This window comes from Piliocolobus tephrosceles, chromosome 1, assembly GCF_002776525.5.
Source record: "Piliocolobus tephrosceles isolate RC106 chromosome 1, ASM277652v3, whole genome shotgun sequence".
NCBI lineage: Eukaryota > Metazoa > Chordata > Mammalia > Primates > Cercopithecidae > Piliocolobus > Piliocolobus tephrosceles.
Genome location: NC_045434.1, coordinates 54,360,353 through 54,387,999, shown reverse-complemented (window position 1 = coordinate 54,387,999; position 27,647 = coordinate 54,360,353). Strand labels below are relative to the sequence as shown.

The following is a 27,647-nucleotide window of genomic DNA, read 5'->3' as shown; positions in this document are numbered from 1 at the left end:
ATAGTCATAGTGAATGAATACAATGATATAGTGATTATACATATACACACACACACACACACATAATCTCCACTCATCCTATCAACATCTCTCAAGGTGGGTACTGCTATTATCACTACTTTACATTGGAGAAAAGTGAGGCACAGAGTGCTGTGTAGCTTGAGAAAAATCAGGTATAGCAAGCTTGTCCAACCTATGGCCTGCAGGCTGCATGTGGCCAGGACAGCTTTGAATGTGGCCAAAAAATTCATAAACTTTCTTGAAGTATTTTAAAAGTTTTTCCTTTTTTTTTTTTTTTGTTTTTTTTTTTTTGTGCTCATCAGCTATTATTAGTGTATTTTATGTGGGGCCCAAGATGATTCTCCTTCTTCCAGTATGGCACCAGGGAAGCCAAAAGATTGGACACCTGGTATATAATGAGTGAATGACAATGCATGGCATGTCTATATGAAGTTTGACTTCAGTATCCAGCCATGTAACTACCATGCCATGAATTCTTTAAGAATTCACTGAAGATATAATTACATACTACTGAAAGTTTTAAACTTCAAATGATAATCCCCCAAGTCTTTTGTTGTTTTGCTTCCTTACTACTTTTTGTAGGACAACCTAAATGGGAATTAATTGCTCACTTTCCTAGAGGATAGACTAGTATTAGAATATACAATAAATATAAGCATATTTTTGGTCTGAGGTCGTGAATTTCAAATTTATTCTTTTTCTTTCAGTTTGTCTTCCTGCTAGTTTCTCAGCCAATAATTATTTTTCTAATTGTGTGATTCTGTTTGTTGTTCCAAAGAATATAGTTCTTCTCTTTATGAGTTGTTTGCTAATCTGTTTTAATCCTTTTGGCTGTCTCATTTTCTCATTGTTTCTTACAAGTTGTGATGTAAATGCTCTCAAGAAGTTACCAGAATAAAGTAGTGTCTGCTATTCCTCGAAACTTTCTAGTGGCCGGTATCCTCCCAGATTTCAGTTGTCCTTTATGTTGAATCATGAAGTTGTCATATGGTAATATCAACGTTATGGGCTCTAGTAAGCTAATTTTTACAGTGATCAACCCTATTCTGAGATTGTATTTTCTTTTGATAGTGTGCCTATAAAATTCAGACATCTCAAAAATGTCAAATAATATACATATGTAATGTATATATGTACCAATTCTGATTAAACAACTTGTATCGAACTTATTTTTTAAAATGTTCTTAAGTTCAAGGAAACAGGTTTAATAATGTCAATGTTCATTTTCTTTTAAAATGTTAACCTTAGAATCTGCAAAATTAGGATTAACTTTCCTGCATTTAGTGTGGCACATTTGAAAAAAATTAGATAAACAGAAACTATTTTCAGTCTAAAAGCCACCATAACAGATTAAAAAATTCAAGTAGCCCTTTAAACATGTGATTAACCTTAAAGAATTTTTTATTTTCTAATTTAAGTTCCCATGTCATAATACAGAGATAAAAAATAATGGCCCCCGACACACCTTACTTGGCTTATACTGTATTCATGAAATGTTTAATTATTTTTCCCAACTTAAAAATTAAGTGATTGTTTTTTATAAATATTCTGGATTTTCTTGAAAAATTGAAAGTATCTGTCAACACTGGACCCACATTCCACATGGCGGGAGCTGAATAATGGTTGCTCTTTTGAGAAGGGGAATGGGATCTATTTTTTTACTACATGTCCTTTTATAGTCTATCTTCTATAGGCTCATTCCACTCATTTATATTACCTATATATCCTAAAGGCATTTAACCTTGAAATCTCCCCTTTGTCTTTTCTACCTGTAAAAGGGAATATATTTGTGTAATAAATAAATAATTATACCTTGACTTTGTCTCAGGTTTTAAAGAAAATCTTAATTAGAAAACAAGTTTTATACCATATATAAAAACATTATTTTACTCTGTTTTTAAAATTCTTTGTGCTATACTTTTGGTTCTCAAAGTGTAGTCTGGCGGCCTGTGGCAGTTCTCTGGAGTACTTAAGGAGTTCTGTGAGGTCAGAACTTTTTTCATAGTAGTGAGACGTTGTTAGCTTTTTTCGCTCTCATTTCTCACAAGTATATGGTAGATTTTTGCATAGGCTTCAGGACATGATGAAGTTATAACTCTGATGACTAATGAACTGTGTACCTGGAGATTTTTGTGCTTTACTAATTTTTAAGTTTTGATTTTTAATACATAAATGTCAAAAGTTCTTTGATGACCTCAGTGATATTTAAGAGAATAAATCAGTCCCGAGACCAAAAAGCTTGAGAGGTACTGTGCTGTACATTATGGGGTCTAACTAAAAACACGTCATCGGCCAGTTACCAAGAATAATTTGTATAATTACTATTTATTCTACTAGATTACTATTTGCCTATTTCTTTCTCAAAGTATGGGGCTTTCTTAATTAGTAATGGCTTTACTCTGCTGATTTGCTTGTTATCCTTAGTGAAAATATGTAGTGAAAATAAGGGCAGATCACTTCACTGTCTTTGGTGTTAACAATTACTTGATTTATTATATTACCTTTAAATCAAAATTGAACACTTAGAGTAAGCTAGTTACTTCTTAAAATAAGCATATGAAAATAAACACATTAAGTTTATGACATTTACTGTGAAAAACTGAAATGATAGGGAATAATTTTATTTGCACCATTATTTTATATATATATATATATATATATATTTCCATTGAATGGAAGGAATGGAAAATATACTCAATAAAAAACTGAAAAAACTACCTTTATAAAGTGTACATTAAAATTTGAAGCATGATGCCTGCTTTCAGGAGCTTTGTTTAAATGAGGAGACACAAATAAGATGGTTAAGTAGCGATAGTTATTGCCTGGAAGTGGGACAGTCTGTGTGGTGGTTGTGTTTTGGGAAGGTCTTGTAGCATAGATCAGGAATAATGCATAGATTTTAGAGCGAGAAAAGTGAACATAGGATTTCAGAAGAGGGTGCAGCATGTGTTGGAGTGTAAGTAAACCCTTGGAATTGGGAATAAATTTTATTTATGTGAAAGGACACTGGGGTTGAGTAGAAAACTTGCATTGGAGTTGGTGGGAAATGCATTTAGATAGGTAGGATGGAATTGGGTAGGAAGTGCAGAATTTTGCAACACTAGTTTTAGTATATGGAGTTATGTTAAAATTTGAAAGTTCTATATGAGTCATTAAATATTAACACAGTTTGATGAGTTGGGTTTTGTTAAGCAGTAGTAAGCCACTGAATATTTTTCTGTGAAGGGAGGAATAATAAAAACTCTTAAGTTTAATTTAGTGGCAGTGAGTTGAGAAAAGCTGAGTGGCAAGAATAATTAGGCAATAAGAATTTAGAGTAAGATGAATATGGAAGAGGAGTAATGGATGACAGCTACATTTCGAAGAAATAACTAACATGGTTAGGCAGCTGATTAGACGTAGAGGACGAAGAAGGCATGTAAAGGCTGATTCTGAAACTTTTAGCATTGGTGTCTGGGTTCTATAGGTATAGTTAGAAGGATATGATTCAGTGTTGGACATTAGTCAAGGGGATAGTGTAATGAAGTCATTGGGAAAACTGAATTTGAGATACAGAATTTTTGCTTCATTTATGCTTATGAATACCTATAAAAACACTTAGTTTTAGATATCACATTATATATAATGTTCTTGTTTTTAGTCCAGTTTAAAACAGTATATGAAACTTGAGGCCGGGCGCGGTGGCTCAAGCCTGTAATCCCAGCACTTTGGGAGGCCGAGACGGGTGGATCACGAGGTCAGGAGATCGAGACCATCATGGCTAATACGGTGAAACCCCGTCTCTACTAAAAAATACAAAAAAACTAGCCGGGCGACGAGGCGGGCGCCTGTAGTCCCAGCTACTGGGGAGGCTGAGGCAGGAGAATGGCGTGAACCCGGGAGGCGGAGCTTGCAGTGAGCTGAGATCCGGCCACTGCACTCCAGCCTGGGCGGCAGAGCAAGACTCCGTCTCAAAAAAAAAAAAAAAAAAAAAGAAACTTGAAAAATGGCAGAAGGTTTTTAAAAGGCTTGGGAAAATTTCTTTACAGAAAGATTTGTGGCAGTAGTTTTCAACCATAACAGCACATAAGAATCACCTGGGGAGTTTTTAAACAATTGTAGATGTGTCTAGAATGGTAGTGGGTGGGGTGAAGGGTCACTTTTTAAAAATTTAAATGATCTTCCTTAGGTAATCTCATCAACAGAAAGGGTTGAGAACCACTGTGTAACTATAGAGGAAATAATTTGTGAACAATGGGAAATACAATTTCAGTAAAACTTTTTGAATTTGTTTTAAATTATATGTAGGAGTGATCCATTTTTTTTTTCACATCTCTTCAACAAGAGAGTAAAGGGTTAAATTATCTTCTGAGAGATTTAGTTGGACATTGGGAAGAACTTTCAACCATTAGTTTGATACTTTAGGAGGGAAGCTGGGAGATTTGGAGCAGTCCCTGTAGACATGTAGAGTATCAAAGGATGTGCCCTTTTTTTAGTGGAACATAAGGGAGCCTGCCATGTAGGGAGAGGAAACAAGGTCTCTTGTGACCCTTCTTACCTCTGATCTGTGATATATAGCAATTTTGTGTAATCTCATGTGACAAATTAATCCTTGTGAACTTGTGTTTGCTCTTGAATTCTACTTAGAAGTAGAATCCAGCCCAATTGGCCTCAGAATCAGATCACTGTTTTCTATTTGACATACATAGCAAAGTATTTTTTTATTATACTTTTTGTTCTAGGGTACATGTGCCCAACATGCAGGTTTGTTACATATGTATGCATGTGCCATGTTGGTGTGCTACACCTATTAACTCGTCATTTACATTAGGTATATCTCCTAATGCTATCCCTCCCTGCTCCCCCCACCCCACAACAGGCCCTGGTGTGTGATGTTCCCCTTCCTGTGTCCAAGTGATCTCATTGTTCAATTCCCACCTATGAGTGAGAACATGCGGTGTTTGGTTTTCTGTTCTTGTGATAGTTTGCTGAGAATGATGGTTTCCAGCTTCATCCATGTCCCTACAAAGGACACAAACTCATCTTTTTTTATGGCTGCATAGTATTCCATGGTGTATATGTGCCACATTTTCTTAATCCACTCTGTCATTGATGGACATTTGGGTTGATTCCAAGTCTTTGCTATTGTGAATAGTGCCGCAATAAACATACGTCTTTATAGCAGCAAGATTTATAATCCTTTGGGTATATACTCAGTAATGGGATGGCTGGGTCAAATGGTAATTCTAGTTCTAGATCCTTGAGGAATCACCACACTGTCTTCCACAATGGTTGAACTAGTTTGCAGTCCCAACAACAGTGTAAAAGTGTTCCTATTTCTCCACATCCTCTCCAGCACCTGTTGTTTCCTGACTTTTTAATGATTGCCATTCTAACTGGTGTGAGATGGTATCTCATTGTGGTTTTGATTTGCATTTCTCTGATGGCTAGTGATGATGAGCCTTTTTTCATGTGTCTGTTGGCTGTATGAATGTCTTCTTTTGAGAAATGTCTGTTCATACCCTTTGCCCACTTTTTGATGAGGTTGTTTGTTTTTTTCTTGTAAATTTGTTTGAGTTATTTGTAGATGCTGGATATTAGCCCTTTGTCAGATGAGTAGATTGCAAAAATTTTCTCCCATTCTAGGTTGCCTGTTCACTCTGATGGTAGTTTCTTTTGCTGTGCAGAAGCTCTTTAGTTTAATTAGATCCCATTTGTCAATTTTAGCTTTTGTTGCCATTGCTTTTGGTGTTTTAGACATGAAGTCCTTGCCCATGCCCATTTCCTGAATGGTATTGCCTAAGTTTTCTTCTAGGGTTTTTGTGGTTTTAGGTCTAACATTTAAGTCTCTAATCCATCTTGAATTAAGTTTTGTATAAGAAGTAAGGAAGGGATCCAGTTTTAGCTTTCTACTTATGACTAGCCAGTTTTCCCAGCACCGTTTATTAAAGAGGGAATGCTTTCCCCATTTCTTGTTTTTGTCAGGATTGTCAAAGATCAGATGGTTGTAGATGTGTGATATTATTTCTAAGGGCTCTGTTCTGTTCCATTGGTCTATATCTCTGTTTTGGTACCAGTACCATGCTGTTTTGGTTACTGTAGCCTTGTAATAATTCCCAGTAACTTAAGAGTTTTATGTTTTCTTTTCTTTTTTTTTTTCTTAAGACGGAGTCTCGCTCTGTCTCCCAGGCTGGAGTGCAGTGGCGCGATCTCGGCTCACTGCAAGCTCTGCCTTGTGGGTTCACGCCATTCTCTTGCCTCAGCCTCCCGAGTAGCTGGGACTACAGGTGCCCACCACCATGCCTGGCTAATTTTTTGTATTTTTAGTAGAGACAGGGTTTCACTGTGTTAGCCAGGATGGTCTCAGTCTCCTGACCTCATGATCTGCCCGCCTCAGCCTCCCAAAGTGTTGAGATTATAGGCGCGAGCCACCGTGCCTGACGATAATTATATGTTTTAAGAAAAATGGGTGAAAATTACTGTCGGACTTAATTATTAGTAAGCATGTTCAGACTAATCGTTTTCTGCCCCTTCAAGGAAATGATTCTTTTTGCCAATATCACAGTGTTGTATTTACCAGTCATAATATTAATCTCAAAGGTTAATGATATTTACCCATTATTAGTTTAAGGAAATTCTGGATACCATCAGGGAAGATTTTAGAAATAAAACAATGTATTTAATTAGAAACAGAATAAAATATTCACATCTCTACTTTCATTTGCTTTTCATTCTTCATCAAGAGAGACCCGGGAACTGAAATGTAATAGCTATGTTGTGTTCATTTTATTATTGTAGTTTTATGTTAACAAGTTTCTTAGTTTTTATTGTGAACATATAGAAGGTGTTCCCCGCAAGTCCTTAGGTTTCTCTAACATGAAGGTATAGATGACATCACATCACATTGATATTTAGATTCAGTTTTTTTCCAGCTTGATAACCTCTGTCTGAGTACCTTCTGGGTCTTGATTCCATTTTGAGGTATTCATTCTCTTTTACTATTTCTGTGGCCTTCCAGGGATATCTCATAAGTACTGAGGAATTGCTTGTCTACGTTAACTACTATGCTTCATGCCTTTGCTCTTAATGTCTCACTGCAATTATTTCCATATCACTGATGCAATCATTTGTCTAGGCCTTGTTATAGTGCTTCACCTAGTATTATACTTCTGACACTGATGGGTGCTGACATTGATATTCACCCTCATCTTAGCCCATTGTTTGAAGTATAGCCTATTTCATTATTGCTGCACTTGGCTCCTGGACTGCCATTCATGATGATGTTGTTAGGCACAGGTCTTTGCAGTTTTAATGTCATGTGATCCTTCACAGCCTAGGTTGCGGTTCTGCAAAGTGAGTAGGGAGGGCTTCTCATCATCTATGTTGAAGTCCTGCAGATTTAGAACTCATTTAGTTGTATAAAACACCATTCTTTCCTTTCCAGAGTATTTACATGCCAGCAAGATCACTGGGTCCGGGTCAGGTTCTTAAAACATCCACTATAATCTACTGGGAGAGTTTCCATTGGACTCTTGGACCCTTATTGCCCTTGCCGTGAATTCTGTCTCAGGAGGGTAGATTATCTTGTAAATTTTATGTTATCTGCTTCCTTCCCTGACATTTTACCACAAATTGTGTGTGTGTGTGTATATATGAATGATGTAAGTTCTTTTCCCAAGAGCTTCATTTTAAATATTATCTGTAGTGTCATAACTGGGTTCATTATTTTATTACCTTTCAGCTTATACTCAACACAGAAGCCAGGGTGATCTTGTTAAAATATGTCAGAGCATGTCTCCTCTCTACTCAAATGCTACTGTGGCTCCCTTTCCCAGAGTGTAAGCAGGTTCCTTTTTGTCACTCTTAAGGCCCTTTATGTTCTGCTTGTTCCCCTTTAATTCTCTGACCTCACCTTGTCTCATTATTTTCATTTATCACTCTTTTAGATTTTTTTTCAATATGAACAAATATAACTTTTTTTCAAGGCTATAGTCTTTTTCAGGGTTGTATAGTGTTTCTTCGAATAATAATGTTATAATTATTTTCAGATTGATGGACATATAGATTGTCTTTCAAAACTTGGCTTATTGTAAACAGTGCTTCAGTAAACATTGTTTTATATATATGTTTGCATGCATGAAATATGTAATTTCTTGCATTTTATAAAAAAGGATACTTTTTCTGTTACAATTTCTTTAGCAGCTCCTTTAGAAAGGGTCTTTTCATGATAAATCTTTCAGTTTTGTCTTTCTGAAAATGTATTTATTTTCCCTACATTCCTGTTTGCACAGTTTTTGAATATATTATTCCACTGTCTTCTGGCTTCCATTGCTGCTATTGAGAAGTCTGCTGTCGATATAATAATATATGTAGTTTTCTACTTATCTCTTTTCTCTATAGGATGCTTTGAGAGGTATCCATATGTTTTTATACTTTGCAGTTTCATTGTGATGCCTCTAGTCATGTCTTTCTTGAGATCTTGCTTGGGTTTTTTATTTCCAAATCTGAAGATTTGTCTTTTATCAGTTTTGGAAAATGAGCCTTTATTTCTTCTAATATTATTTTCTTTCCTCCTCCATTGTATTCACTCTGGTCTCTTTGGTCTGATCTTTTAGAAATTTAAATAGATTTATTTTATTCTGATCTCCATTTTTCTTATGGAGAAAGAAAAATGTGTCTGACTTAGTTCACTATTTCTCTCTTCAGTTTTATATGATGTGCTGTTCTATTCATTGAACTTTGAATTTCATAGATTATATTTTTATATTTTTAAATGTTCTAGTTTTCAACATTTGCTTGTTCATGTTTTGAATTATTATTTTATTATATAACATTTTAAACATCCTTATAATATATGATGTTTCAGGTAATTTTAATACCTGAAGCCTGTGAGGGAGGAACAAAACAAATTAGTATTTAATTCCATTCTTTGTGTCTGATGGTTATAATCACAGGTATTTAGATTTTTTGTAGTAATTTTGAATTACACATTTATGTTAGGCAAGACCTAAGTTGAGTGTTTCTTCTTCAAGAGGGCATTTATACTTTCCTTTTGTCATGTGCCTGAGGTACCATCTCTTTGGGGTGACAGGATCCATTCCTAGGCTTTGTAGATGCAAAGATAAATGAGAGTTACTGCATTTACAGTAAGTTTCTTAGTGACTTTATTATATTCATTAGAATCTTAAGTTTATTCCACCTTTACTTTTATTCTAACTTGAAAGTATCCTGAAAGAAAGGTCATGCATGGTTTAATTTGGTTCTTTAATGTTTTGTTTTAATGTATTTTTCATTTTAAAATTAATTTTAAAATGTTTAGTAGTTTTTCTTGATGTAGCTTACACATTTTTTTTGTTAGTGAACTTTAAGTCATTTTGTAGTTAGTATGATTCTATTCATGAATTTTAGCTTATTCCCAAATCATTGAAACTGTGTCTGTTATATTCAGGAGTGTTAGAAGTCTCCTGTACTTTATTTAGACCATCTTTATATCAAACAAGAAAGCTTTGAAGCATTTGCACATCTACCCAAAATTACTTTTTGGTGTAATATGAACATTATTTTAAATGTCGTGAATAAAACAAAGCTGTTTTATGAGCAGTTCAGTTAATTTTACATTCTGAATTTTCACATTAAGACTGTTTTTTGAAAATGTTTTACTTCAAAGAGTTAAGTATAATGAGTATTGTGAATAAAAATACGTCTTCTTTTTATTTAACCATATACTTGGTTTTTTATAATTTTTTATAAAGAAAAATTATAAAGAATTATAAAAAATGACAGTCTCATGCTAACTTAAAGCATGGCCTCTTACCTTCTTTCCTCCTTAAAGGAATCATAATAAAAGCTATTGCTTTAGGATGTGATCTTAAAGCAACTTTAAGATCTTAGCTGACTCAAAGGTAGTTAGGTTCTGTATGACAGATCATCTTTCTACAAGCAACCTATTACTTTTTTTTCCCTGTGTTCTTGTAAAAACGTTTGTGTTGGCTTTTAATGATTAGTATCTGATCAATGTCAAAACATTGATTCTCAGTTGTAAGTTCCTTGTCATAGATTAATCAAGATTGAACATCTGTGGTACAGCATTTCTTTCCCTTTTTTGTTGTTGATTTTTTTTTTAAACTCTCATGAAGGGCCCTTGGGACAGATGGCCCCTCACTGTTGATGGTTCGATTACCATGATCACCCACAGCTTCAGAGGAGTGCGAAGAAAAGAAATTGCTTTCTTTGTCAAGGTGTTTTCAATTCAATTCTCACCCATTAGCCCTGTTTGGTTAAGTTTGGAATTACTCTATCAGGTGATTGATGAGGGTTTTCATTTTATTATAATAGGTACTGTTTAAAAGGAATGGATGTAGCAAAATGATATATCTAACATGTTATGAGTTATATTTTCTTAAGGTTCTTTGAAGTTCCATTTTCATTACCTTAGTTAGAATTTGCTAATATTTGCTCAAAAAAGAGCTTCTTTTTTTTAAGTTGTGATGCTGATTTTACATCTTTCTAGAAATGTTAGAAAGGTTAGAATTACCGTTATCCAAATTGCTTTTTAAGGTTTGAATTTCAAAAACACCACAATTATTTTAAAGTGCTAGTTTGATTTTCCAGGATGGCTTATTAGAATGAAGATAATCACAATGGATTATTACATTAAATTTTATTTCCACCATTGCTTATGTGCATTTTTAGAATGGCAAACAAATGGACATATTTTCAAAATTGCTTACTTTTAATTTTAAATGTATGCATTATGTAAAACAACAAATAGAAGTGTGATCTCTATTTTTGCAAGTGATTATAAAGTAAAAGATCTTAAAATAATATTTTCATTTCTGTGAGGTTTTTATATGTATGAATCAAACCTACATGATTCAATGAAAAATTATTTTAATTTCAGATTGAGTAGGTATTGAATTGAGTATTATTAGTAATTAATCTCCTTTTCTAGGTTTCTTCACATACAAATTTCCAAGTATTGTCAAAGGAAGTCTGTAAGATTTAGGCCATTATTTTACAAAATACTTAAATATTTGGCTTGGGGAGAATGTCTTCCTATAGATAACTAAGAAACTTTTTAGACTTGTGGATGTTCTTTAAATTACTGTCTAATGAATGAACAGCAAAATCAAAGATCAGCCAAGTATAGCAAATTGCAGCAGCATATTTTAGAAAGGATGCTATATAAGAAGCAAGGATACCTGAATCCTGGTCTTGACTTTAATAGTTACTAGCTCTAGACACTTGTCAGTATAACTTTGGGTGATTAAAAAAAAAAAAGAATATTTAATGTCCTTTTTCATTCAGAAAATACAAAGTTTCTATCCATATATAATGAACCTTTTCTTGAAATACCAAATAAGTAAATAAAGGAGGCCTTATTATTATTCTTATTCTTATTTTGCATTCACAGATAGTCTTTCTGTTGTTCATATTGGAACTAATTGCTTAAATTCATGAAAGAAAGCATTGTAAGACAGCACAGCAAGAAAAATTTTCTGACATATCTGAGTTGGAAATTCAAAAGAACATATATCTTGTTTAGGTATGGACTACCAGTATGTATATATACAGCATACAGCATATAAAGTTAGAGGGAATTATAGGCAGTATATCTTGTGTACACGTAAATATAGTCCTCCATAATTGTTCCTTAAATCATATGGTTCCAGTGTCACAAAACACTCAGTTTTGAAATAAAATTCTTTTCCTTGGGATATGGAAATGGAATTATAGTATCAGTAGTATTTACTGGCACAGAAAGGGTTTTAAAAACAGTTTGGTGATATTTTTCTTGCTGAAATTATTTTCTGCTCTAAGTGGCATAGTTGATGTTTCTAGCCCTATGAAGATATATTTGTTGTCATATCAAATATATATGTAATAAAGGAAAATATAAATTATTTATTGTCATATTTTAAAGAATATTCATAATAAATATTAAATATCTTAACATGTGTCACATAATACTTATCATTGTAAGAGATACATAGTCCATGCTGTTAGTTCTCAAAGTGTGTTCCTGAGACCAGTAACATCAGTATCACCTGAGAGGTTGTTAGAAATGCAGTTTCTCAGGCCCACCTCAGAAGTTTTATGTATGGGACCCAGCAATCTGTTTGTCTAGATGTTTTTGTTAAAGTTCGAGAACTACTGAATTAGACCTTTAAGAAGATGCTAAAATTAAATATTATCATCTATAGGTTAACTTCAGAATAATTTGTACAGACATCTGCTTATATATGTTTTATCAAGATTAGATGTAGTCTGAATTTAAAACCTACCAGCAACGAATTTGTTTTTATTTTCACTGTTGCTTATAGTCTTAAGGTTTATAATACAGTCTATCATACTATTCTTTTTTGAGTGGATCATTGAAGCTTTTTATTACTACTTTGTCAAAATAAGTGATATCTTTCTATCAGTGCAGTAAATCTGTGTTTTGCTCGAGTCTGTGCCAAGGAAAAATGGCAAAAGTGTTGGTCTTCTGGATCTCTGGCTTCACTGAAGTCATTTGTGGTCCTAAATGATTGAGTGAATTACTTCCTTAAACCCCCCCCCTTTTTTTCCTCCAGTCAGGCTGAATATAAAATTACAATAAGTCTGAGTGTGTTGGCTCACACCTATAATTCTGGCACTTTGGGAGATTGAGGCAGTACGATCACCTTAGCCCACTAGTTCAAGACCAGCCTGGGCAACATAATGGGACCTCATCTTTACAAAAAAAAAAAATTAGTTGCACATGGCGGTGCATGCCTGTAGCCCCAGCTACTTGGGAGACTGACATGGAAGGGATTGCTTCAGGACAGGAGAGTGAGGCTGCAGTGAGCCATGCTCATGCCACCGTACTCTACCCTGGGTGACAGAGTGAGGCCCTGTCTCAAAAAAAATAACAATAATTAATGAGTTTGAAAATTATTTTGGCAGATATAATAAAATATAATTTTAACTATACTTATTAAACTACATGCTTAACAAACTTTTTCAAAAATACCACATGTCAAAAAATGTATTTATATAGTACACTTGGATAAATAGATGAGACTCTTTTAACATCAACCTAGAGAGTCTGAGGGAGAAAGAGACAAGGAAGTTGATTTGCTGTTTTTCAGAACCTACTTCTGATCATACACAGAAAGCATTGTGTTATTCATAAGTAGAAGATCCAGACTTCAGCTGTGTGGTTTCATAATTCTACATATACCTCCATTTATTTATGTCAACTTATTTCTGAATCCTACAATCTTCAGTTATATGTAGTAGACCTTTAATTGAAAATATGCTGTTTTAAAATACATTTGTATGGTTTGGTATAACATATAATATTAATGGACTTTTCGGAAAATATGACTTCCCTTTTATTAGCATTAGATACGTAATTCAGATCTGCAGCCACTCTTTTAGATTATCTTCCCATCCACCTGACTGACAGAAACCTCACCCTGACAGAATCCACCAGTTTCGAGAAATTCTACTTTACTGCCATTAAATGCCATGTTGGATATCTACCTATATTGAGAACTCAACATTGCCTGAAACGGTTATTTCATACCTCCTCCTTAAAGCTCCAACAATTTTTTTTTTGTGTTTTAGCAGAAAGCTTTGCTTTAGAGAACTACCTGCTACATAGAAAAATATTAGCAGTTTTTTCACAAAACTCATGTTTTTGCACTACAAATTTACTTGGCTTTGTGTCTTTCCACGTCTCTTTTCCTTATAACAATCGAAAACATCCTTCAGCTTCTGTCTGAGGCTCCTCTCACTGTCTTGATCTGAATTCCAACTCGTCCTGTCTTCTCAGGGATCTTGTATTCCTTCTTTGCTGGCTCTCTGCTAGCTCATTAATTCCCATAGCCTTTTAAACATGTACAAGTCCGTACCAGTCAAAAGAAAAAAGCAAATGTTTCCAGCTTAATCTGTCTGTCTACCTTTACTTTCCTCTACTTTGTGTATTCCTTCTTAAGTAAATTGCCTCTGTACATACTGCCTCTCTTTCCTCATACTCACTCATTCCATAATCTTAAATCGGCCACCTCCTTCCTACCCTTTCTCTGAGGCTCATCTTACTGTAGTGTTATGTCTTTTAATATAGTTGCCATCCTTCAGTCATCATCTCTCAATGTATTGCAGCTTTTGTTGGAGGATTTCTTTTACATATACCCTCTTCTCTTGACTTTCATAACAACACACACTCTAGCTGCATTCTCCCTTTCTGGTTGTTTTTTCTCACTTGATTTATACTACTGTCTGCTTCAGTGGCTTCCCTTGCTAATCCAGCTTTATCTCTAAACATTCTCTCCCTCTTAGTCTACATTCTAGATATGTTAGATGTTTTTTCTGTTTCTAAAAGGTATTCTGCTTTCTTTTAACCTTCAAGATGTCATGCATGCTGGTTCTTCACTCTAGAATGTTCTCCCCTGCCCACTTTATGGCCCAGATTATCCTTTGCTTGTCTAAATTGTATCAATTTATGTCCTTTCCTTTTGAAGTCCTTTAGTGACTCTCTAAATTAGATTTCCTAATTACGTGCTCCTGCAGTACCCCTTCTTCTAGTATCATAAAAATGCATTGTTTTATTACATTATATATTTAGATGCTCATCTTTTCTGTAAGTAGTAGACCCTGTTTTGTTTAGTTGACCATTATATGTCCATAGGTGAAAGAATAAAAAGCATACATTACCAAAAAAATCACACATTTTCTTTAATGATTTTTGCTCATTTATATTCAGAAAACATCATTGCTTCATTAGGAACACTTTCTTTTTTTTTTTACATTTTTAAGCCAATGAATTTTCAAGTTGAGTTCAAATGTTCCTACAGTATACCTCACTTAAAAGAATATTTTGTACAAAAAACGAAATTGCCCTTTGACGTTTCTCTCCGTGAATGTTGTAGGGCATTGTAAGGCAGGGACTTTTTCTCTTCCTTTAGCATTGCATAGATTTTTGAATGCAATAAATTGAACTTAAGTTAAATTGGCCACAAAAATGTGTGAATTATTGGAAATTATCTAAAACATGTGCTTCTCACATCTCAATAAAGAAAGCTGTAACTTCGGACATTACCTACTAGCTACATGAGTAAATAACAATCCTCATTGTTTTGACCTTAGTTTCTTCATACATATTCTTCTACAGTGTGGGTATATCAGGTACTGAAACCCATAATTGAGAAAAATACTAATATTACATGTTATACTTTTCCAAAAGTATGTAGTCTGTGAACTGCAATTTTATAAATGCATAAATTTGAAGATACTGTATATTTAATTATCTTTGAATTCCACAGAATTAAGTAAATATCCTTTTGTGCAAATTGGAAATCTTTTACTTCATACTTTTTGTAGTATAGTAGAATCTCACTGGTATTCTAAGTTATTTTAATTTTGTTTTCAGTTAAGGACCAGGAAATGTGAAATATTCGATTGGGAAAGAAAATATTACTGACTTTATTTTACTTTACATTTTAAAAAAGCCTTAATGTGAATTTGGAATCCTTATGTTGATGATGTGCAAATCATACTTTAAATATTCATCTTCTAAAGTTACTGATTTAATAAAAATTTGTATTTTTTTCTTACTATGCTATAAATATCTGTTATTAAACTAAGAGATTTAATATGTTTATGTCAAAATCAAGTATTCTTCCTTTTTGGTTTCTAGAATGTTGGCAGTAAAGTTTTTTTCTTAATTAAGATATGGAGTCTCCTTTGATTTACTTGTAGACATTGGAAAAAAGAGAAACACAGTGTATATCAGTCATAACTGGCAACAATGATTCCCACCAGCAGTTCTCATCCTTTCACCCATAAAATCAGCATAAAATTGACCTAACATTGCCAGATCAGATTGAGTATCTGGAAAGTAATCCTCAGGGAACAGAAAATTCAGTCTTTGTGCATAAAGTTGTTGAATCGGATTATTTTTTTCAGAGCCCTTTTGTTTCTTCCTTTGCAGTACTTCTGAAAAGTTGCTACAAAGATGTGTCAGATGTGGTCTAAATCTAATCACATAGGCAGTAACTAAGTTAATCCATTTCAAGATATGGATGCACATGATTATAATAATTTTTTGAGTGCTGAAGGGTAAAATTCATTTAATGAAAATAGCTGGGATATTTTCTACTTTGTGATTAAACCAATAGATGCAGTTTTCATGTACTTATTTGTTCTCCCTCCAAAAAAACAGAGTGTACAGAAAAAAAATGGTAATGAGGAAAAGTCAGGCAGCAAAACATATTTAGGTAAATGCTACAAACAGCAAGTGCAAACTGTAAACTATTCAATAACATAAATATCCTTATTTAAGACAGTTGTAAGAAAGTTGTCACAAATATCTTCTCAAATAGTAATTACAAAGTTGACGTTACTTAAAAGGGATATTTTAAATATTCACATTGAAACTCTAATTTCATTATTCAGGAGAAAGAACTGCTCTGTATTTCTGCATGAAGATTTGTTTATGTAGCCGTTAGTAATTATATAACTTTATGAAGATAAAAACTTTCATTTAATGTTTTATGAAAATTCTGTCATATGCCTTTGTTTTATGAGATTCAAATCTTAGCAGCTACCATTTTGGTAAAACTGCCATATAAATGTATGTCTGTTTTTTTAACTGGGAACATAATTATCCACAAGACATTTATGTTTGAGTGTTTTTAGGTGATGTGTAATACATTCCACATTCATTTTAGAAATGTATACATTTTGTTTTATATGAGGATATAATCATTTAATATTACCTTCATAAATTTGTAATGTATTATTCTTATATAAGATGTTTTAAATTATTGATTTTTATTATTTATATGGAAACTTTTTAGTCCTTAATAAATAAAAAGTTTAATTGTCGAAAACTTACTTTTTTCTTTTTAATTTAAAATACCTGAAAAAAATTCTGTGGAACTTAAGTGTAAACACAAGAGGAGCCAGCTCATGCTAAAAATGTTGCTAGACATTTATTGAGTTTTGGAATTAAAAGTTTTGAAATATATATGTATATATACTTAGATCGTATTTTTTAGAAAATGGTATGAAATATTGGAAATAATGGAATCAAGCTGTAAGTTTTCACTGATTGGTACATGAAGTGTTATCTTTGATCCACAAGTCCTTTTACTTGGCATGGAGTTCAAACCCTGTCATATGGGTGGTACTTGTTACTCATGTTAGTCTTATCTTGGGCTTTCAAGTTTTGTTTTGTCCAGAAGAAATAATCCATTATTCACTATCCCTTTAAAACACATTTAAAGTGTTCAGAAGTTTATTTTTGACAGAATTAAACCATAAGTATATGACTAAAATATTTATTAGGGCTTACTAAACTAAGATATTAGCATTTTATTGTGTTAAGTAGAAGAGAAATACTGTGAAAAACAAAGAAAATGAAAAACAGGTGTGAATATTTGTAAACCAATATTGATTGATATATAGTAATTACTAGATAAAGCATGTTAGAAAAATTTCTGTGAAATGCCCTGCAAATATCAATTGTATTTTAAATGAGCTGCTTTACATCTGCTTACCAATTTACCTATTACTGTAAATGTGAGATTTAAAAACTGATATAAGGCAAATATTATTACAGTTTTTATAAATCTTAATTTGGGGGGAGGGGGGAGGGATTGCATTGGGAATTATACCTGATATAAATGACGAATTGATGGGTGCTGACGAGTTGATGGGTGCAGCACACCAACATGGCACAAGTATACATATCTAACAAACCTGCACGTTATGCACATGTACCCTAGAACTTAAAGTATAAAAAAAAAAAAAAAAGGCTCTAAGGTACAAAAAGACACTGGAAACTCATATAACCAACAAAGCTCTCGTACCCAAAATATTTTAAAAAAATAAAAATAAAAAATAAATGGATATTTAAGGTGTATTTTGGTCTAGTCTCTGAGGGCTATATTTTATTATATACTTGATACATTTATATTTTTCTTTTCAAAGTAATACCAATATTTTAAAAGTGTAGTTAAAATAGAAAATTCAAAGTTTAAAATCTGAAAATCTAAGGTATGTTAAAAAAAAGTGAGTTACTAAAAGAAATACAGTAATGATTTTTAATAACCTGACCAAATTATTAATATCATTTATTTCTATTTGAAGGTCATTACATTTCTTAAAAAGTCAAAATATTTAATTATAGAAAGGAAAAGAAGTGAATGTCATCAACTATAAATGTTTAAAGAAAAATTTAAATGTTGTAATTAAAGTAGCTTTGCCAGTTTTAAGAGTGCTTAACCAAGACTGTTCCTTTAAATGTGTTATTTTGCTGCTGTTTAATTATACATGTCAATTATTTACAGATCCCGTGGTATTGTGGAAATTCCCAGAGGACTTTGGAGACCAGGTTGGTACCACGTAATTAAAAAAAAAATTAAAGTTGAAGTATTATGATTGTTGCTACTATTACTGCTGCTGTTGCTAGTGTAACTACTAGTGGATTGCTAAAATTATTTTCTCTTGATAAACTGTGAGAAAAAAAATGCATGTGTGCAGAATATATGGAAGAATCTTTTAAAGTTACCAAGTAGATGTGTGATGAAGAAGTCCTTATATTGAAACTCATAGGGACTAGATGTTTAAACTTTCAACATATTTTATACTTGTTTAATTTATCTATAGAATATATCTTTGAAAACATTAAAAACAATAAAAGGTTGACAATGTGAAATCTTTGTTAAATATACTCTTATTATTTCTGTGTACTTAGAAATAAGTGTTACTGCCGTAAATAAGTGATCTGTTCTCTCCTTGTCACAGTAATATCTGAGTCATTTATATATAGAAGTTGAATTATCACTATTTTTTCATTTTAAAGTAGTTCTTACCTATAGGCTTACTTTCTTTAAAAAATATATCATGCAAGACAACTAGATGAATTTATTCCACTTGCATTTTATATTATAGTCTTCTATAGTTCCTCAAATATTTAGTATGACCAAAATGATGAAGTAATTTTATATGATATATATAAATAGAAAAATCATTTAAACTTTGTTATAGATTTATCATTTTGATGTTGCTTTATATATAATATACAGTAAACAATACAGATTTAAGGATTTTTTTGCCAATGATTTTTTGGCCAATGATTTTTTTGCTTTTTTAAAAATTGACACGGCCGGGCGCAGTGGCTCACGCCTGTAATCCTAGTGTGTTGGGAGGCTGAGGCGGGCAGATCACAAGGTCAGGAGTTTGAGACCAGCCTCACCAACATGGTGAAACCCTGTCTCTACTAAAAATACAAAACATAGCCGGGTGTGATGGCGTGTGCCTGTAATCTCAGCTACTGGTGAGGCTGAGGCAGGAGAATCATTTGAACCTGGGAAGCAGAGGTTGCAGTAAGCCGAGATCGCGCCACTGCACTCCAGCCTGGGTGACAAGAGCAAGACTGTGTCTTAAAAAAAATAAAATTGACATATTCTACACATATATAGGTACATTGTATTTCAATACATGTATACAATGTGTAATGATCAAATCAGGGTAATCAGCATATCCACCACCCCAAACATTTATCATTTCTTTGCACTGGGAATATTCAAAATCTGCTCTTCTAGCTATTTGAAAATATATGATAAATTCTTGTTAATTATAATCACCCTGCAGTGTTATAGAACACTGAACACCAGTCCTCCTATCTAGCTGTCATTTTGTACCCATTAACTAACCTCTGGCTATCAGCCCCAAACCCCTGCCTGCCCTTCTCAGCCTCTAGTAACCACTATTCTACTCTACTTCTATGAGATCAATTTTTTAAGCTTCCAGTATGAGTGAGAACATGAGACATTTGTCTTTCTGTGCCTGACTTAGTTCACTTAACATAATATTCTCCAAGCCTATCTGTGTTGCCATGAATGACAGGATTTTATTCTTTTTTTTTATAGCTGAATAATATTCCATTTTGTATGTATACCATATTTTTTAATCCATTCATTTGTTTATGGACACTTAGGTTGATTCCACATTTTGACTCTTATGCATAGTGCTGCAATAAACATGTATCTCTTTGGCATACTGATTTTCTTTCTTTTGGATATATACCCAGTCAGGAGTGGGTATATATCAACTTTCATGTTTGTAAATTGTGAGAACTGCATCTGTGGACTTAAATTATAGTGAGTTTCTGTATTGTGAATTTAACAGTGACAAGATTGTCTTATCCCCTTTATTTGAAGACATAAGAAAGGAACTTGCTCATCAGGTATCCAGCAAAAAGTACTTATTTCTATCAAAACTTAAATTTGTATAATAAAAAACCTGGAAAAATAATGTGAAGCTAGTAGGACAAAACATAGGGTAAACACTTCAAGATGTTGGGTTGGGCAAAGATTTCATAAAGAAAACCTTAAAAGCACAGGCAAGATAGGAGGACTGGTGTTCAGTGTTCTATAACATTGTAGGGTGATTATAATTAACAAGAATCTATCATATATTTTCAAATAGCTAGAAGAGCACATTTTGGATATTCCCAGTGCAAAGAAATGATAAATGATTGAGGTGGTGGATATGCTGATTACTCTGATTTGATCATTACATATTTTATACATGTGTTGAAATATCACAGTGTACCCATATATATGTAGAATTATATGTCAATTTTTTTTTTTTTTTTTTTTTTTAGACAAAGTCTTGCTCTTGTTACCCAGGCTGGAGTGCAGTGGCACGATCTCGGCTCACTGCAACCTCCGCTTCCTAAGTTCAAATGATTCTCCTTCCTCAGCCCCCAAGTAGCTGAGATTACAGGCGCGTGCCACCACACCCGGCTATGTTTTGTATTTTTAGTAGAGACGGAGTTTCACCATGTTGGTGAGGCTGGTCTCGAACTCCTGACCTGATATATATAGTGGGATTGCTGGATCATACGATAGTTCTGTTTTTAGTGTTTTGAGGAACCTCCTTACTATTTTTTATATAATGGCTATACTAGTTTAAGTTCCCACCAACAGTGTATGAGTTCCCCTTTCTCTGCCTCCTTGCCAGCATTTGTTAGTTTTTGTCTCTTTGATAGTAACTATTGTAACTGGGGTGAGACGATAGTTCATTGTAGTTTTGATTTGCATTTCCCTGATGATCAGTGATGTTGAGATTGTTTGATGTGTCTATTGGCCATTTTTATGTCTTCTTTTGAGAGATATCTGTTCATCTCATTTGCCTATTTTAAAATTGTATTATTTGTGTTTTTACTGTTGTTTGAGTTCCTTGTATATTCTGGATCTTAATAACTTGTCAGATGATTAGTTTACATATACATTCTCCCATTCTATTGGTTGTCTCTTCAGTCTGCTGGTTGTTTCTTGTGCTGTGCTGAAGCTTTTTAGTTTTATATCATCTCATTTGCCTATTTTTGTTTCTGTTGCCTGTGCTTTTAAGGTTTTCTTTATGAAATCTTTGCCCAATCCAACATCCTGAAGTGTTTACCCTATGTTTCGTCCTACTAGCTTCACACTTTATTCCAGGTTTTTTATTATACAAATTTAAGTTTTGGTAGAAATAAGTACTGTTTCCTGGATGCCTGATGAGCAGGTTCCTTTCTTATGTCTTCAAATAAAGGGGTAAGACAAATCTTGTCACTGTTAAATTCACAATATAGAAACTTACTATAATTTAAGTCCACAGATGCAGTTCTCACAATTTACAAACATGAAAACTGATAAAAGTATGTGTTTAAAGCAGTTCATTCAGAAATAAGCCTACAGACGTGATTTTGAATAAACATGAAAGAATACTTTTCTAGATGTGAAAGTCAATCTGAAAGACTTAGAAATTACACTCAAGAAGTCTGATAAATTGGCGTGATAAATATTAATTACATCTAGTACAACCTTTGACCATGTTTTCACATAAAAAGAGGGTATAGAATTATAATTTGATTTTAACTTTTTACAGAAAGGATAGATTTATAAATATCTTAAGTATGTAAAGGAACTTCCTACAATGAAGACATGACTTGGGAATAAGAAGTTTGCATTTGTTCTCAAGTAGCTTGTAGTTAGATTAGAGCCTTGCTCACTCATTTTGCTGTTCATATATGTGTGTATATATATTTCTCAATTCTGTCTTGTCTGTTCAACCAATTACAGAACTCCTATTCCTGTTCAGTTCTTTTTTTTTTTTTTTTTTTTTTTAATTTCTACCTTTTACTTTTTAAACTGCCCCTGAGCATTTTTAGGGGTTCTGAAGACTCCCAACTTTGGGTTCACATGAAAGTGATAATGTACTTGTCAGGTCCAGCTTGGAATTTTTAAATTTGGGGCTTAATTGTGTTCTGTTTCTGAAAGTGTGAGATCACTGAAACATCAATAAGCCCTCATAGCTTAGTGAAATACAGAAGCTCTTAACCATGTAATGGTGATGAACATTCATAACTCTTAGGATTCTAGTTTACAACAGTTCTTATAGCCTTCTTGAAGGTTAGAGCTGAAAGGAACTTTAGATACCATTTTGTGTATCTGTTTCATTTTACATCTAAAGAAATCAAGCTTTAGATGGGAATCTAGTCAAGGGCCTTGAATAATCGTTTTGCTGTATACTTTTTAGGGAATTTATTGAATTCTACAGAAGACACAAGTACTCTGTATACATTTCTTAACCCTTTTCCATTTTACTGCTTTTCTCTACCAACTGCCTGCTCCTTAGCTAGCCTTTTCTCTGGATCTGAGGCTACCTCAGTAATTATAATCTTAAAAAGCTCTTTGTTTCACTCTTACCATGCACTGGGCTCTATATTAGGTGCTTTATACTAGGTGAGATTTATCATGCCAATTTATCAGACTTCTTGAGTGTAATTTCTAAGTCTTTCAGATTGACTTTCACATCTAGAAATTTTATTTTTAAATCCTCCCAGGACTAGTGGGAGATAGTATCATCCCTGAACTGAGTCTTAAGTAAGAAACTTACCTGAGGTCACAGAGCTTGTAAGAGGCAGAGCTAAGATTTGAAGACATGTTTGTCTGACTCAAAGGCATGTACTCTTAAATTTTTAGCTTTATTGTTTTTTTCTGCTTGGAATGTTGTCTCTAACTTTCCTTACTTATTTTAGCTCCCTTAAAAAGGATTATTTTAATAATTTTTTCTCTTTTTGTCTTTAGAATTTAAAAGCAATATGTAATTTAGTCCAAAGAAATAATATCAATCCATTTATCATAACATGGACTTGTAGGTCCCTGTAGACATTGGTTTATTATATGCTTCTTGCAGTATGTTTTCCTTCTTTTGGCAATTGAGGAACCAGTGGGACAACTGACATGGCATTTCAGGAGCTTTGATTATATATTTTTTCTTTTTTTTGATACAGTGGATGGTTTTGTACAGGAGAGTATTGGGAGATAAAACTTTAAAAGTAAATGAGCTGGGTTTTGGTGCAGTTTGCCTTGCTGAAGAGTTGGTCCTTCAAGTGGGAGAGATTTCAGTATGGATTGCTTGTGGTAGAAACTAGAGGCGAGGAAATTAGTTTGGTAACTATTTCAGTACAGTGAAAAGTAAGAAGGATCTGAAAGAATCAGTTATGTTAGGAATGGAAAAGAGTATAAGCATAAGGGAAAAAAGAGATTGCATGAAAAAATTATTTTTATTTTTTATTGATTGATAATTGATTGATTGAGACAGTGTTTTACCCTGTTGCTCAGGCTGGAGTATTGTAGTGCCATCACAACTGGCTCAAACTGAAGCGATCCTCCCACCTCAATCTCAAGCAGTTCTCCCACCCAAGCCACCAAAGTGGCTAGGACTACAGACATGCATCACCACTTCTGGCTAGTGTTTTTTATTTTTTGTAGAGATGGGGTCTCACCCTATTGCCCAGGCTGATCTTGAACTCCTGGGCTCAAGTGGTTTTTCCACCTTGGTCTCCCAGAGTCCTGGGATTACAGGCATGAGTCTGGCCAAAAAGTTTAGTTTTGAGGGACTGGGGAGAGATGGAGAAAAGTAAAGAAGAGAGGATGAGTTTGATTTTTATCATTTCAAGAAATGTTGAACAATTTTCTTTGTGAGTGAAGAGAGGAGGCATCAGAGATTTGAAAAGAATGGAGAATGTTTGCAACCCAAGAAAATAAAAAAAGCGTGAATATTCAAATTTGGGAATTGCCATAGAGGTAGGAATAACTTTCTTATTGTGGGCAAAAAATATAATCAGTAAGCCAGGGAAGCAAACCCATCAAAATTGACTGAAGTTTATTTTAACAATTTTCGTAGCTTCTTTTCAGAGTCAGATATTATCAAACAAGACAAAAATCACATTTTATTCCATTGTGTGCTCATGTTCAAGAGCAAACACTTTAAGATATCTCAGAGGTCTGCAGTCAAAATGATGATAATGGAAAGTAATAACATCATCATTTATGGTATTTGTATTAACATCCAACAAATTAATGATTGCTAGTATATGAATCTATACCTCTTAAAAATGTATCAAATTTAGTTTCTAATATAATACATTTCAATATTTATACATGAACAACAGCTCTGCAGGGTCCTTAATAAGTCCCAATAAGGAAAATGAGTATAGAGGTGTTGTGTTTTTTCCTTCCTTCCTTCCTTCTTTCCTTCCTTCCCTCCCTTCCCTCCCTCCCCTCCCTCCCCTCCCCTCCCCTCCCCTCCCCACCTCCCCCCTCCTCCCCCCTTCCTTCCTTCCTTCCTTCCTTCCTTCCTTCCTTCCTTCCTTCCTTCCTTCCTTCCTTCCTTCCTTCCTTCCTTCCAGCAAGGCTGAAGTGGGCAGACTGCTGTGTCTCACACCTATAATCCCAGAGCTTTGGAGGTCGAGGCAGGCAGATCACTTGAAGTCAGGAGTTTGAGACCAACCTGGCCAACTGGTGAAACCCTGTCTCTACCAAAAACACAAAACAATTAGCTGGGTCTGGTGGCTCAGGCTTATAATCCCAGCTGTGTGGGAGACTGAGGCAGGAGAATTACTTGAACCAGAGAGGCGGAGGTTGCAGTGAGCTGAGATGCCGTCACAGCACTCTAGCTTGGGCAAAGAATGAGAACCTGTCTTAAAAACAAAAACAAAAACAAAACAAAACAAAAAAAGCAAAGTTGAAGTGAACTGCTGATTTAGGGCAAAACCATTCTTTTTCTTTAAAAAACAAAAGTATATACTCAGTTGTTTCTTTGACACTGTTGCCCCTAGTGTAGTCTTAAACACTCATAGTATTATAACTTTTAATCTAAGTAACTAATGTCTTACAGGAAAACAACAGCAACACTTGAGGGGTAGATGATTGAGAACTTTCCATCATGCACAAGCATTTTAACAGACTTCCAGAGCTGCCCACATCTGTTTTACGTTTTAGTAAAATAAGAAAAATGAACACATTTGTTAACATAACTCCAAGATAATTGCCTTTTGATAGCATACAAAAATAAGAAGAAAAAGTATATAGACAAATTGTGCTTAGTAATTAATGTTTTGGTGTTCTGAGGAATTATTTATTGATTAAGTCAATTTAATATCAATTCCATTTTTTGGTTACCTAAAGATTTTGGAAATTATATTCAAGTACATGTACTACATAATATAATCACTGTTGACATAAAGTTTTCCAGAATAGGATTAAGTTTGGTAAAATAGAAATTTACATTTTATATAACCTTAACATGTCATAGTTGCTTATTAGTTCAGTAACTTGTATACATTTGGGGAAAACATACCCAAGTAGAATAAAATGTGTACTTGCTCTGTCCTTAACATTATTAAATCAGAGGAGATATGGCTATTTTCTATTAAGTCAGTTATAAAACTTGAGTTTTCTAAAGATTTACCTTAGTAATATGAATTTGAATTCTCTAAGAATTATTTTGAAAGTCTAGCTCATTTGAAATATTGGAAGTTCAACTTCCTTATTTTATAGATGTTTTGGGAATATTCTATTTATGTACATTTCTCTATAAGTTAGTCAGTACAGAGTGTCTTTAATTTATGAGGCTTTATAATCTACTTTATTGATACTCTGCAGAGATAGGGAAACATTTCATACTAATACAACAAGAGCAAAGGTCTTTATGAAATATAGGCATCAATATTTTTGGTGATGTCTTTAGTTATACTGTGTATAATAAACAGATAAAATAGATACGTAGGAAAATTGAAAGAATTATAAAAGTAATGCTGTATTTTCAAGACATTTTAAGTTGTGTTTTTGATTATTACTCTTAGAGATGAAAAATTTTGCCAAATATTAAACAAATGAATGTAGCCTAGGCAATTAGCATGTAGCTTTAGCTGTCTTAAGAATTTAAAATTACTCACAGAGTACTTTGAAAGTTGCTTGTCTGGCACAGTAAAGCTGTAAAGAAGATGACGTGGTTCTTGCCTTCCAGAAGTCTATGAGCAGAAGGAAGACTGGACTGGGAATCGGATGTGAGCTGCTCTGGCTCTTCTTCTTTCTTCTTTTATCTTCTTTCTTAAAAAAAAAAAAAAAAAAAAAAAAGTGGGGGGGGATATAAGTACAGAACCTGCAGGTTTGTTACACAGGCATACATGTGCCAGGGTGGTTTGCTACACCTATTCACCCATCCTTTAAGTTCCCTCCCCTCACCCCCAGCCCCCAAACGGGCCCTGGTGCGTGTTGTCCTCCTTTCTGTGTCCATGTATTCTCATTGTTCAATTCCCACTTGTAAGTGAGAAAATATGGTGTTTGGTTTTTTGTTCCTGTGTTAGTTTGCTGAGGAAGATGGCTTCCAGCTTCCTCCATGTCCTGCAAAAGACATCTCATTCCTTTGTATGGCAGTATGGTATTCCATGGTGTATATGTACCACATTTTCTTTATCCAGTCTATCATTGATGGACATTTGGGTTGGTCCCATGTCTTTGCTATTATAGTGCTGCAACAAACAAACGTGTGAATGTGTCTTTATAGTAGAATGATTTATATTCCTTTGAGTATATACTTAAGAATGGGATTGCTGGGTCAAATGGTTATTTCTGGTTCTGGATACTTGAGGAATCGCCACACTGTCTTCTACAATGATTGAACTAATTTACATTCCCACCAACAAAGCATTTCTGTTTCTCCACAGCCTCGCCAGCATCTATTGTTTCCTGACTTTTTAATAATTACCATTCTGACTGTCGTGAGATGGTATCTCATTGTGGTTTTGATTTGCATTTCTGTGATGATCAGTGATGTTGAGCCTTTTCTCATGTGTTTGTTGGCTGCATAAATGTCTTCTTTTGATAAGTGTCTGTTGATATCCTTTGCCTACTTTTTGATGGGATTGTTTTTTTTCTTGTAAATTTGTTTGAGTTCTTTGTAGGTTCTGGATATTAGTCCTTTGCCAGATAAGTAGATTGCAAAAATTTTCTCCCATTCTGTAGGTTGCCTGTTCATTCTGATGATGGTTTCTTTTGCTGATAGTTTAATTAGATCCCATTCATCAATTTTGGCTTTTGTGGCAGTTGTTTTTGTCATGAAGTCTTTGCCCATGTCTGTATCCTGAGTGGTATTGTCTAGGTTTTCTTCTAGGGTTTTTATGGTTTTGGGTTTTACATTTAAATCTTTAATCCCTCTTGAGTTAATTTTTGTATAAGATATAAGGCAGGGGTCCAGTTTCAGTTTTCTGCATATGGCTAGCCAGTTTTCCCAGCACCATTTACTGAATAGGAGATCCTTTCCCCATTGCTTGTTTTTGT

General features: G+C 33.8%; 1 protein-coding gene across 3 annotated transcripts in view; it reads left to right on the top strand.

Annotated features, from left to right (window-relative positions):
• Positions 1-27,647, top strand: part of DENND1B (DENN domain containing 1B) — a 267,493-nt gene that overhangs the window by 43,160 nt on the left and 196,686 nt on the right. For all 3 annotated transcript variants that reach the window (XM_023224711.2, XM_023224712.2, XM_023224713.2), the window contains exon 3: positions 18,321-18,364. In XM_023224711.2, coding sequence (XP_023080479.1) covers positions 18,321-18,364 — 44 coding nt within the window. The remainder of the gene's footprint in view (positions 1-18,320; positions 18,365-27,647) is intronic.